This window comes from Thunnus thynnus, chromosome 4 (assembly GCF_963924715.1).
Source record: "Thunnus thynnus chromosome 4, fThuThy2.1, whole genome shotgun sequence".
In the NCBI taxonomy this organism is placed as follows: Eukaryota; Metazoa; Chordata; class Actinopteri; order Scombriformes; family Scombridae; genus Thunnus; species Thunnus thynnus.
The window spans coordinates 26,964,846-26,977,102 of NC_089520.1; the positions used below are offsets into that span (position 1 = coordinate 26,964,846).

Here is a 12,257-nt window from a genome sequence, read left to right on the forward strand (position 1 = left end):
CACAAGCCGAGCAATTCTTTTTGGACTGAATGAGTACCGTTTTCAGTCCGGTATCCAGGTCTTATAATCCATAAACATGCCCCCCAGCCCTCCCAGCACCTGACAGAGGTTTGGGCTATCACAGCTGTCAATCATGACATCACATCCCCTTTTATATTGTCAAATAACTAATTAAAACAAACTTATCAGAAAATTTAGTACCTGAACATACATCAGCGTGATAAGAACTACTTAAAACAACATAAACCATCTTTGGGAAAAATTTATTTGACATGTACTTTGATTTATTAATAACGTGGATGGGACATGAGCCTAACAAACAAGCCATTGAGTTGGTGATTTTGATTTAATATCTCATTTAATTTTGGATTGATTTATTTATGGTGAAAATTAAGCATTCAATTACATATTTATTTATTTAACCATTTTATTATATAATTATATATTTATTAATTTATTTAAGCATATAATTATTTATATATTTAATATGTTTAGTTTAGGCCCTTTAAACCCTCCATAGCTTCACAAATATTCCCCTCTGATATAAAAAAAAATCAGTGGTTCATGTTAATCACACAGGTGTATTACATTTTTTACTTATTTAGAGTGTTAAAAAAAAAAGAAAAAGAACAACATAATTTTTTTTATAGTTTTCAAATTCTGTAACATGTCAGATGTTATTAATATTATTATTAATAATTTAGGAGGAGGAGAAGGAGGAAAAGAGGAGGAAAGCTTCGGCATATTTTGATTTCAGACTTCATTTCTGACCAAAATCAGTTTATGTTCATCCTTTTTTATTCACGCTTATTGCTCACGTCGAAAATCAGTTAGAAAAAATAATAAAAATAAAAATAACTATCTTCATTTTAAGAGATGAAGAATTTGTTGAGGACATTAGTTAGCCATAAAAGCAAGTTGTAAAAACCAAATTTGAGAAAATGTTCTTTAATAAAAAATAAAAATAAAAAAAAAGGTTTTTGAACAGATATGCATTTTTTTATTTAGTTGAATATACAGCATTGGATGCAGATTTTTGCACACAGTCCGAGCAGCTATAGGCCTAGAAAAATCTCCTGGTAGGCGACGTCAGGTGCGGCATCTCCACCGTCTCACGTCGTTGTTTCGCCAACAGCAAAAGACATGAAACGAAACCAAACTTAAGTTTCAATTTCTTTCGACCGGTCTTCCCTCTCCATCACCGAGGCAGCCCTATCTGGCTCACAGTTTCGACACTGAAGGTCGAAGCTGCCGATTGTAGACTTGTCAGGTACAGAGCTCAGTGAGGTCTTTCATCCAGCAGTTTTGTTCCTTTTTAAAACATAACGACAAATCATCATCATGAACTCTCTGAACCAGCAGTATGAGGAGAAGGTGCGTCCCTGCATTGACCTCATTGACTCTCTTCGCTCTCTGGGTGTAGAGAAGGACTTGGCGCTGCCTGCTATCGCCGTTATTGGCGACCAAAGCTCAGGGAAGAGCTCTGTGCTGGAGGCGCTGTCAGGTGTGGCTCTGCCAAGAGGAAGTGGTAAGTTAGTCACTGAGAAAGAAAATCTATCCATTTATCCATCTTTCTATCTATCTATCTATCATGATGAAACTTCTGTATTTACAAGGCTGTAGCATTTAAAAGATGTTTGTTGCTTAAAATGAAGGGATGATTAAGTTTCATAAGTCAACATTTTTAAATAAAAAAAGAACATTCAGAAGGGGGGGGGGGGGGGGGGGGCACACCGCTCTGTTATCTTAGAGTCGTTATGGCTGACGTGTTAGTTAGACATTCGGCAGATGTAGGATTGGTAGAAAATAGTTCCTATAAAAACTGTAATGGGATATTGTTTTTTTTAATGTAATTTTTAAATGTAATTTTTCACTCATGTGAGCATCACTCCATCGTCAAACAGAAGGAGGAAATCTCAAAACCTAGTTTTGCAACAGCTACTGGTTTGACTATAGGGCACTGTGCCAGCTCGTACGCTACAAGCCAGCAAGAATGCCACAAGGCAAAGTTCATTGTAGTGCTGTATGACTGATATGAACTGGCTCACGGTTCAGACAAAGAAGGAAGCAGAGGAAACCTGCCACCTAAATCAATGAACACCAGAGCCCACCAAATTTGGCACACAAAAGAACATACCAAGACAAGAAATTCAAAATATCTGCCAGATTAGACCAGGCTTATTCTCAGTAAATATGATAGACACTCACTGAGCACTTTATTATGAACATTTGATGAAATTCAATACAACAGCTCTTGCATAAATTCTGCTTTTACAAAGCTTATACATTTTCAGTTTTTGTTGACATTGTCAGAAAGGTGATAATTCTACTTTGTTTATTATTGAGGTATCCTGCTGCTTTTAATACTTTCACCAAGTACAATGAATTTCACTTTGAGTTTTTCCTCTCTCTTGTCATTGACTTACCCTTAATTCAGGCATTGTGACAAGATGTCCTCTCGAACTGAAGATGAAGCGAAAGAAAGAGGGAGAGGACTGGTATGGAAAGATAAGCTACCAGGACCACGAGGAAGAGATAGAAGACCCTGCAGATGTGGAAGAAAAGATTCGCAAAGGTACAGTATACCACATTCTAAAATGTCACAAACAAAAGTATTGATGGAGATACTGATTTTATTTAAGTTCACCACTTCCATCCTTTGTGACCATCATTCATCATATCCCCTCACCAGCTCAGAATGAAATAGCTGGGGTCGGGTTGGGGATCAGTGATGACCTCATCAGTCTGGAGATTGCCTCTCCTGATGTTCCAGACCTGACACTCATTGACCTGCCTGGTATCGCCAGAGTGGCTGTAAAGGGACAACCAGAGAACATTGGAGATCAGGTGTTTGTTCATTGTCCCTTTTACTCTAGATGATACCCAAAACACATCAACAGAAGGGATAATTTCTTTGGTAGAAAGTTGTTCAAATGAAAAGTGTAGACAGTGAGGTCTGTGGATTATCAAGATTAACCAGGACACTTCTTGTTGAAAGACACTTTGCTGCTGATTTTTTAAATTATAATGTTTTGGAATGGCTGTAGACTTTAAGTTCTGTAATATTCAGTCATTATGTGAACAGAACAGACTCAAACATGAATGTGATTTGACAGATGTGCAACTTATAACTTGACACAACATGAATTGATACTTTCAGATCAAGAGACTGATCCAGACGTTCATCACAAAACAAGAGACCATCAGCTTAGTGGTTGTTCCATGCAACGTGGACATAGCAACCACAGAGGCTTTGAACATGGCACAGCAAGTGGATCCTGATGGAGAGAGGACTTTGGGTAAATGGAACTGATTTTGGCCACTTGGCTCTTACATAAGTTATTCAACTCTTAGGAAGTGTATTCTTTCTCTCTCAGGTATCTTGACGAAACCTGATCTAGTGGACAAAGGCACAGAAGAGACAGTGGTTGACATTGTCCATAATGAGGTCATCAACCTGAAGAAGGGCTACATGATTGTCAGGTGCAGGGGTCAGAAGGAGATCACAGAGAAGGTGTCTCTTACTGAAGCAATAGAAAGAGAGAAAGCCTTCTTCAAAGATCATGTGTATTTCCAGTAAGTTCATTGTTTTTTGTATTTATAGAAATATTTATGTGGTAAAATGTTTGGCAGTTTGTGGAGCATGTTCTCAGTACCTTTTTATTTTTGCTGTAGCACTCTTTACAATGACGGTCTTGCTACTGTTCCTAAACTGGCTGAGAAACTCACCCTTGAGCTGGTGCAACATATTGAGGTGAATTCTTCTAGATCTTGGAAATTTACTGTATAAATTAAGATTGGTCACCTTGAGGTGTTAAAAGTTTTGACCTCTGTATGATTTGCAGAGATCTCTGCCTCGACTGGAAGAGCAGATAGAGGAGAAACTAGCACAGACTCAGGCAGAGCTGGAGAAATATGGCACTGGACCTCCATCTGACGCAGGCGAGAGACTCGCCTTCCTCATTGATGTGAGTTCCCTCACTCTACCGAACATTTACTTGGCTACACAGACAAATTCTCACCACCAATATGAATTAGTTCATCCTAAAGTATTTAAATAAACAACATAACACCACTAAACAACTGTTTCTGTTGTCTCATGGGCTCCAGAAAGTGTCAGCATTCAATCAAGATGCCCTTAGTCTGACTACAGGTGAGGAACTCAAGTGTGGTGAAAGGCTCAATGTCTTTTCTACACTCAGAATAGAGTTTGGGAAGTGGAACACCCACCTGGACCACTCAGGAGAAAACTGTGAGTGCTTCATTTTGTCTGGACTACAGCTGTCCACCAACACTGGGTTATTCTCACAGCCACAGGACTCTAATATACATTTGTGTGTTGTAGTTAACATAAGAATTGACAGACAGGTGGAGGAATATGAAGAGAGGTACCGTGGAAGAGAACTGCCAGGCTTCATCAACTACAAGACCTTTGAGATCATGGTCAAGGAGCAGATTAAACAGCTGGAAGAACCAGCTGTCAGGAAACTCAAAGATATAGGAGGTATATGATTGAATAAATGACAAATTTACTCAGTTTTATTATTTGTTATTCCTGTTTTTCCAATTACCATAAATACTGCTGATTAGCACAGTTGATTCATGTATCTGGGTAGAAATCAACCTGCTGTATCTTATTCCAATATCCTCCAGATGCTGTTAGGAAAGCTTTCATACAGCTGGCCCAAAGTAGCTTCACTGGATTTCCCAACCTTCTGAAAACAGCCAAGGTAGCCATCTTCAATGAGTTTAATATCGACCTTTTTTTACAATTTGATAGTCATTGTCCCCACAATATTCAGACTGACCAGAATTTTACTTTGTAGGCAAAGATCGAAGCCATTAAGCAAGAAAAGGAGTCCACTGCAGAGTCCGCACTGAGAACTCAGTTAAAGATGGAGCTGATCGTTTACTCTCAGGACAGGACCTACAGCAGCAGTTTGAGTGAGAGCAAGAGAGAGGAGGAGGAAGAGGAGGAAGAGGATGATGAAATCCAAATCTTTGATGATCACCATGCCACACTGCAGCAGCTAAAGTTGCATCTTAAGTCCTATTACAAAGTAAGCCTTATTTTCAATGATTCTTGAAAAACAAGACAACAAGACTAAGGGCCCTATTTTCCTGCAGGCGCAAGGCCAGCACTGGGCCAAACGCAGTTTGCATGCAATTTTCCTCAGGTGTAAGTCTGTCTCTTTCTCTGTTTTTTTTTTTTTGTGTCTGTGCCTGTTTGGTAATTTCCAGGCACCAAACGAGCATGCTTGCACTAGCTTGCGAGGACAGGTGCAGCTGATGCTGTGTTTATGTAGATTAGCCGGCACAGTGCAATTTTGGTGCTTTCATTGCTTTCGTTTTGGGCAGGAGATGACATCTGTGATAAAACCTACTCATACCACCTCTTATGGCATATGTAGATGAAGAGCTTCTTGGCTTCAGTTGACACACAGACAGCTCTAAAATCACAAAACACCTTTTATTTATGTTAAGTTCTGCCCCTTTGAGTTTGCTATACATTTTTTCATCTACTGCAGATTGACATGAAAATCAAAACACAATTTTTAAGGAAGGATTTTAAGGATTCTGACCAACAATATCATCCACAGGAGCATAATCCAATGACCTGGAGTTCAGAAATACATTCTGTTGGATAAGTGAGTTTCCCACAACAATATAAAAATTATATATAATGAAATGCAGCAAACACATCAAGTATAGTTGTATTGTATTAGTTAATACAAGACATATTCAATCATTTTTACAGAAACACAGAGTCAATATTGATGTGCAACAGTTTTTTGTTAGGATAAAAGACAGATAAAGTTTATCATCAAAAGTACAGCTTCTTGTAGATAATCTGACAGTTTGAATTCTTAACTCTTTTAATTCCATCTGATGCACTTTGCTCCAGTTTCCACTGAGGCTGCAGCAGGCTAATGTTAATGCTAACTCCAGGATGTAAACAGCTGCCAACAGTCCTCATCTGAACTCTGTGAGGAAAATAAATAAAATAAATAAAAATAAATCACTGAACTCTTCATCAACATGAGCATACACAGATACATAGAACATACACACCAACATAAAAGCAAACTTTAAAAGCAGACTTACCCAACAACATTATTTCGGCACGGTTTCTGTCCTCTTGTTACTGCACATTCTCAGTTCTGAACTCTCATGGTGAACTATTGTATTCTCGTGAGATGGGGTGATATTCCGCTCATATCAAACTGAATGACCAAAAGTATGAAGATATGTGACTCAATAATAAACCCTTTATAATTTTTATTAAGCCAGATAAAGCTCACATCATTGCTAATGACGTTGATTTTATATGCAGAGGATGTCCCTCTAGGATCTGCTCTCAACCAATTCAAGAATCAAAAATAGGTTTTTGTATGAAAAATACAAAACAAAACATGCATAGATGTGTTGCACAGTGGTCAGTCCCAGATGGACCTTTGTTGAACATGGAAAGGTTGTGACATCTGCTCACAACAGTTTTTAAACCAAAATTGTACCAGACCAAATATTCATTAATAGAAAAAATGGACACTTACACATGCATATCTGTATTCCAAATATGTGCACACAACACATCTGCTAAAAAGTGATATGACTTGAGTTTCAAAATTTGCATTTCATGTGCATGTGTGTTTTGCGCATGAACATGTATCTGTATAATCAGTGCATAAAATACTGACAACCAGAGGTCCTGTGCCATGCATGCTACTTCCTAAACAGAGTAGGCCTGCATCAACATCCCCTATGCTGTGAACAAATAAAACGTGTTTGTGGAAATGCTTTAAAACAGGTTTAAACAGCCCTGCTTACTTTATGCACAGTGAGCACAGCATGGATACCTTCAGTCATCATTTAAATATTTTGACTAACCAGCAAATTTCCATATCCGATTTTGTATCTGTTTATTTAAGGATATTGCATATACTTAAAAGCACAAATGAGGACTTTAACATATGCAAAGGAGGAGTAGAATTGTGGAGTTTAGATGTATTAATTATCCTGTATTAATTGTTTGCACAAAATAAGCGGCAGCACCGGTATGCAATCAGCTGCCACACACGAGAACTATCTTTATTTTCATTCTGCCATTGTCAGCATATTTGGATTGATGTATATTAATATTTAGGGTGTTCTAAATGTATATTTTGGAAATTGCTATGCTTCACAGAGGTGAACTGATTTCTCTCTCTCAGTCAGCCTCTCTCCCCCGTTTCACCTGTTGCTGCGTTTAAAGGGGATGAGAGGAGCTCATGTGATTGGTCACTACTGAAGCTAACCCCAACTCCACCTGCTGATTCTGTATTCCTCCCACTACTAATGTATTCGGTCTCTCTACGTTGCACCTGGTTGAGCCCAGGGAGCGCCAATATTGATGGTCAGGAGAATTGCAAAAAAAATGTTAGTCACACCGACATAGGCCATGCACCAGGAATTAAGAGTTGGATCTGTGCCGTTGCCCTATTTCAGGAAATAGGGTCCTAATGCTGTGTTCACATGGATTCAGGGAGACGGTAGATGGCAAACCACATATTATTTTAGTGGATGAGAGCAGGTCGGTGAAATTAGGTGAGGCCAGCAGAGAATACTGGCAACAGTAATGGTAGACGGCATTGCCGTCATAAGTTTAAATATTTTAAGTTTTTGCCATCCTCCGCAACGGTATTTACATCCGGATGTTGCATAGCTCCGTCTCACAAGGAGAAAACATGGGTGATCTGGACAACATGAAGCTAATCATTTTGGTGCAACAACACCTGGAATTATATGATCAGAGTTTGAAATCCTACCGTCTGCCTGAATCCATGTCAATGCAGCAAAAGAGAGAGATAATGGCTCTGTGACACTGTACTTGAGCTAAATGCTTACATCAGTATGCTAACATGCTTTCGATAGTAATACTAGCATGTTGATTCTTAGCAGGTACAATGTTTACAATCTTAGGGGTGTTATTTGCTAATTAGTGCTTAACACAAAGTACAGCTGAGTCAGTTTAGCAGGTATTTGTCATGAACCAGTAAGTAAGTATTGCACAAAATTACATTTTGACCAGATAATGACATTGGACAAAACATTAACAGTAAGATGTCATTTCCATGGTTTTTCAAGGACTTCTCATGACTTCGATATACTTCTGTCAAACATTCTTTCTTTTTCTTAGATTGCCAGCCAGCGTCTGGCTGATCAGATCCCACTTGTGATCCGCTACCAGATGTTGCAGGAGTCTGCTGTCCAACTGCAGAGAGAGATGCTGCAGGTGCTTCAGGACAAGGAGAATATGGAGTTCTTGCTAAAGGAGGATTTGGACATCGACCGAAAAAGGTCTACTTTGCAAAGTCGCCTCAAACGGCTCATGCAAGCCCGTGCATACCTGGTGGAGTTCTAGAGGTCAAGGACCAACAGCGTGATTTTGTTCTTTAATGAAATTACATTTAATTAATTTATATTGATTTTGTACGTTGATATTCGTTGATGGTTGTGGGGTGAGTATATCATTGTTAGTCTCATCGGGTCTTGAGGGCACAATAGATACATACTGTACGTTACCTATAAGATGCAAAAATAAATAAATAGTCCAAACCTCATAAGTCATCGTAACAAGAATGGATAAGAAAGACTTTTGCCAGGCTCTTTGTGTATATACATTATTGTATATGCATGTAAACAGACATGCAAAATTGTGGCACATTTCATGATATGGCCTGAAAAAGTGTGTGAACATTCTGACAATTGGAGCATGGTCTGTAAACGCTGATTTCTATTGTTGTGATACATTAGATATATCGTGAATGTTAAAATAATTAGAAATAGAGTTGATCAATCTGTTTAACCAGCTGTGTCTGTTATAAGCTTTATATTGTCTGGATTGTTAAATGATGTGTGACAAATGGGTATGGATTACTCCTGGCCCGGACATACATGTATATTGGACTCTGTATTTTAAATCAGGCTGCTTCTATTTTTTACTTCCACACAGACTATGCAGTTCATGTGGATTAATGGAACAGGTGTCTACTTTTATTTTTGCAGGGTTGTGTTATTTGTGTGTGGTAATGTGGTGCATGCAGACTTTTTAAAATAAAACACTTACATTTACTGACCACTACTACTGACTATGATGGAACTTTTGGGGTAATAAGGCAACTAAATGATCACTGTGATGGATTACTTTTCAAGTAAGTTTCCTGTTAATCCGCAGCATACAGATCATCCAGTAGTAGTAGTACAGTAGACAGTGCATTAGATTTACTGGAAATCAACAACACACACAATTCTGTCCAACTACAGACATACAATAAGTCATATTGTTTGTTTGCCATGTTTGAACTGTACACCTTTAATCTTTAGTTGTGTTTTTGTACTTGATTGTGATAACACCCAGTATTGCATTAGCCTTGAGTGGGTCTTCACCCTGGTCAGTAGCTGCTATTGGGGTGTTAAATACACGTTTTTGTACAGTTTAAACTACCAGCTGTTTTTAACACAGGGTTTCTTGGTCAAAAATATTTTTAAAAAGTAGTTTTTATCTTTGGAAACCGGGTCTCTGCTGTTCCTTATGGGGTGTTCTTACAGGTTTAAATAACACTGTTTGAAATTGTTGAATCACTACCCTCGTGCATAGTTCCATCAATAAATCCAGCTAAATTGAAATTTAATTCAAAACATAATAATAATATTTTCCTGAGGCATATTGTGAGTCGTAGGGTTTAAATATGTAGAAACAAATAGGAATTAACTTATAGCTTGATATGTTGGCTTTATTTGGAATACAGCTTTTTGGTTTTGCTTGTGTTTTCTTTTCATGGTTCAGGTAGGTGTCCTCATGAGTTAAGAAAAATAGGAAATATAAATAATTCCCTTTTGGATGCTTTTTTCCTAGTTGAGTACAAATGTCAGCCCCCACACAAACCAAATCATAGGATATTACCACAAAATACATGCTACATGCAACAAAAATAGTACTAGAGTCAGTATAGACTGAACACACGTTTTTCTTCTTGTTGATTTAAAACCTATGGTTGACAAACTAAAAAAAAAAAACCCTGACCACTGTTCAACCAAGAGCACCATGTAACTATCTTTACCTCAAGAAGCTGTGTATGCCCATTCAGCATTGATAATATAATATATAAACAAAAGGCACTTTTCTGTATGTTTTCATTCATATAACTCTGTCTGCTACACACAGACCACCCTATCTGTTTAGGCTAGTTGGTTCCTTCCAGCTAAGTAGCAGCAGCGGAGCTCATAGAGTTGCTCAGCTGCAGCTGTGACTCCTGTAAAGTCGATGTCAACTACAGTGTGAGGTATGAATAACCAATCTCAGTTCACGCCATATGCCAACATGTATGACTTGAGTGAATTTGCAAATTACTTAGAACTTCAAAATTCCCTCATTTAAAACGAATCTAGCATCAGTGATTTTAGCTGTAACGTTAACCACATTAACATTAGTTAGCTTGTTGTTCTTTGCTATTATTTGTAGCTAAATTAGTGTTTTTGTCAAAACAAATTTAGAGCACTGAAATGCTTCCTACAAAAGGGGATGGACATCAGGAGATCAAAGTCAGCATAGATAGTGTATGTAAAAACAGTAGCTACGTGTTTAGGTGCTTTCCTTAGGCTAATATACAGTGCTGGTTAGCTAACCAGCTAATATTGTCCCTGAGTCTAAAGCCTTTTCGCTAACATTTTCTTGTTCAATATTGCTATTAAATGCAATAAAGTGTTAATAACTGTCATTCAATCCTAGTTGTATCTCTCAGATGTACGTCAATTTGGATAAAAGCATCTGCTAAATTAAACTAAATTGTAAAAAAAATTGTAAATTGTAAATAGATTTACTGATTGAGTTTGATCAACATAGAGCAGAACTAGATAAATACTGGTAACAACTTGGATTAGTGTGAAAATTAACTGTGCCCCCTCAAAAACATTTACCTCATGGCACCCCTGCCCTCAAGTCCATATCCCTAAGAGTTCATTTAAAAGTTGGAGGGCAAGAATTTCTGTTGAGTTTTGACTTTAAAAAGATAATTCTGTGAACAAATCCTGTGGTATTATTAGAAGAAACACTACAGTATTTACCCCGAATTCCTACCCCATCCCACCATTGTGGAGTAAAAGAAAAAACACTTTGAACAGGTTATGTTATACTTGTTTGACATATAATGAATGAATATGCTCTAATAAGGAAAACAGAAGCTTTTAAGAAAAACTGTGGAGTGGAGTGCAATATGGGATTACTTGTTTCACAGTAACAGGCTTGAGTAAAGAGGCCAGAGCAGTCACTGTGGATCATTACCCATCATGCTACTTATCAGGTTTAACACTTAGTATAATAACAGTGTAATAGGACAAAACAAAACCAACTATTTGCCTGAGATTTGGGGCTCAGCAATACCTTAATGTAAAAATTAAATGTATAAAAGTGAAATGTATAATTTACTTGCTTATAATCTACTTTTTCCTAATATAGTATTTGGAGCAACATGTACCTAAAGTATTAAAAGTAAAAGTGCACAGACCCCTGTCAAAGTGCTTTATTATGTTGGAATGCATCGGATATTATTGCCAGTACATTACAGTGTGAGCAGCCTTTTAATGTTGGAGCCAGTCAAAGTGAAGCTAAATTTGTAACTTGAAGTGAAATGTTTTGTCTGTAAAATCTTGATTTTCATGTGCAACTACAGCTGTCAAATAGGCCATATGTGGTGGGTTAAAAAGTACACCCTGTGAAATGTAGGGAAGTACCATTATACTAATGCAAGTACAAGTAAAGTAGATAAAAAATTGTGGGTGAGTAGAGTACTTAAGTGAATGTACTTCCATCCACATGATGCCGACCCCTCCTAGGGTCCACCATAACCACAGTACAAATAAAATCCTTAACTTATTAGTAATTGGTCTTTAAAAAGAAAAGACAGACAAATCTATTAGTTAATAAAGTGTAACTAAGGTTTGAGAGGGTGAAAGTGAGTCTTTAGTTTTGTCTAGAGATTCCAAAGTTTTTTTTCATTTTACCAGATATCACCAAGAAGTTGGATTGTGTTCATCGTCAAGATTAAGAGTTTAAAATTAAAGGTTGTTGAGAGGATTGAGGAGGTAGAATCAACAGTTGGAACACAGTTTTTTCTTCTTCGTCCCTTTGAGGAGACACTGCAGGTGTCCGGCAGGACTTCGAGGAGTCTTCTGAAGTCCTGCCCTAAGATTTGTCACTGTAGAGGTATCAAGTGTTTACT

General features: G+C 37.7%; 1 protein-coding gene across 1 annotated transcript; it reads left to right on the forward strand.

Moving 5' to 3' along the window:
- The first annotated feature begins 1,039 nt into the window (after positions 1-1,039).
- On the forward strand, positions 1,040-9,121 carry LOC137181913 (interferon-induced GTP-binding protein Mx-like). The gene is made up of 12 exons (XM_067588026.1): positions 1,040-1,528; positions 2,438-2,575; positions 2,693-2,847; positions 3,161-3,299; positions 3,378-3,576; positions 3,676-3,754; positions 3,846-3,968; positions 4,111-4,252; positions 4,346-4,504; positions 4,654-4,730; positions 4,827-5,060; positions 8,177-9,121. The coding sequence occupies exons 1-12, from the start codon at positions 1,342-1,344 to the stop codon at positions 8,399-8,401; spliced, it is 1,857 nt and encodes a 618-aa protein (XP_067444127.1). The 5' UTR covers positions 1,040-1,341; the 3' UTR covers positions 8,402-9,121.
- Positions 9,122-12,257: the final 3,136 nt, after the last annotated feature.

Coding starts and splice junctions, on each gene's coding strand:
- LOC137181913 (XM_067588026.1), top strand. CDS start 1,342: ATGAACTCTCTGAACCAGCAGTATGAGGAGAAGGTGCGTCCCTGCATT. Junction 4,505..4,653: donor GAAACTCAAAGATATAGGAG/GTATATGATTGA, acceptor AATATCCTCCAG/ATGCTGTTAGGAAAGCTTTC. Junction 4,731..4,826: donor ACCTTCTGAAAACAGCCAAG/GTAGCCATCTTC, acceptor TTTACTTTGTAG/GCAAAGATCGAAGCCATTAA.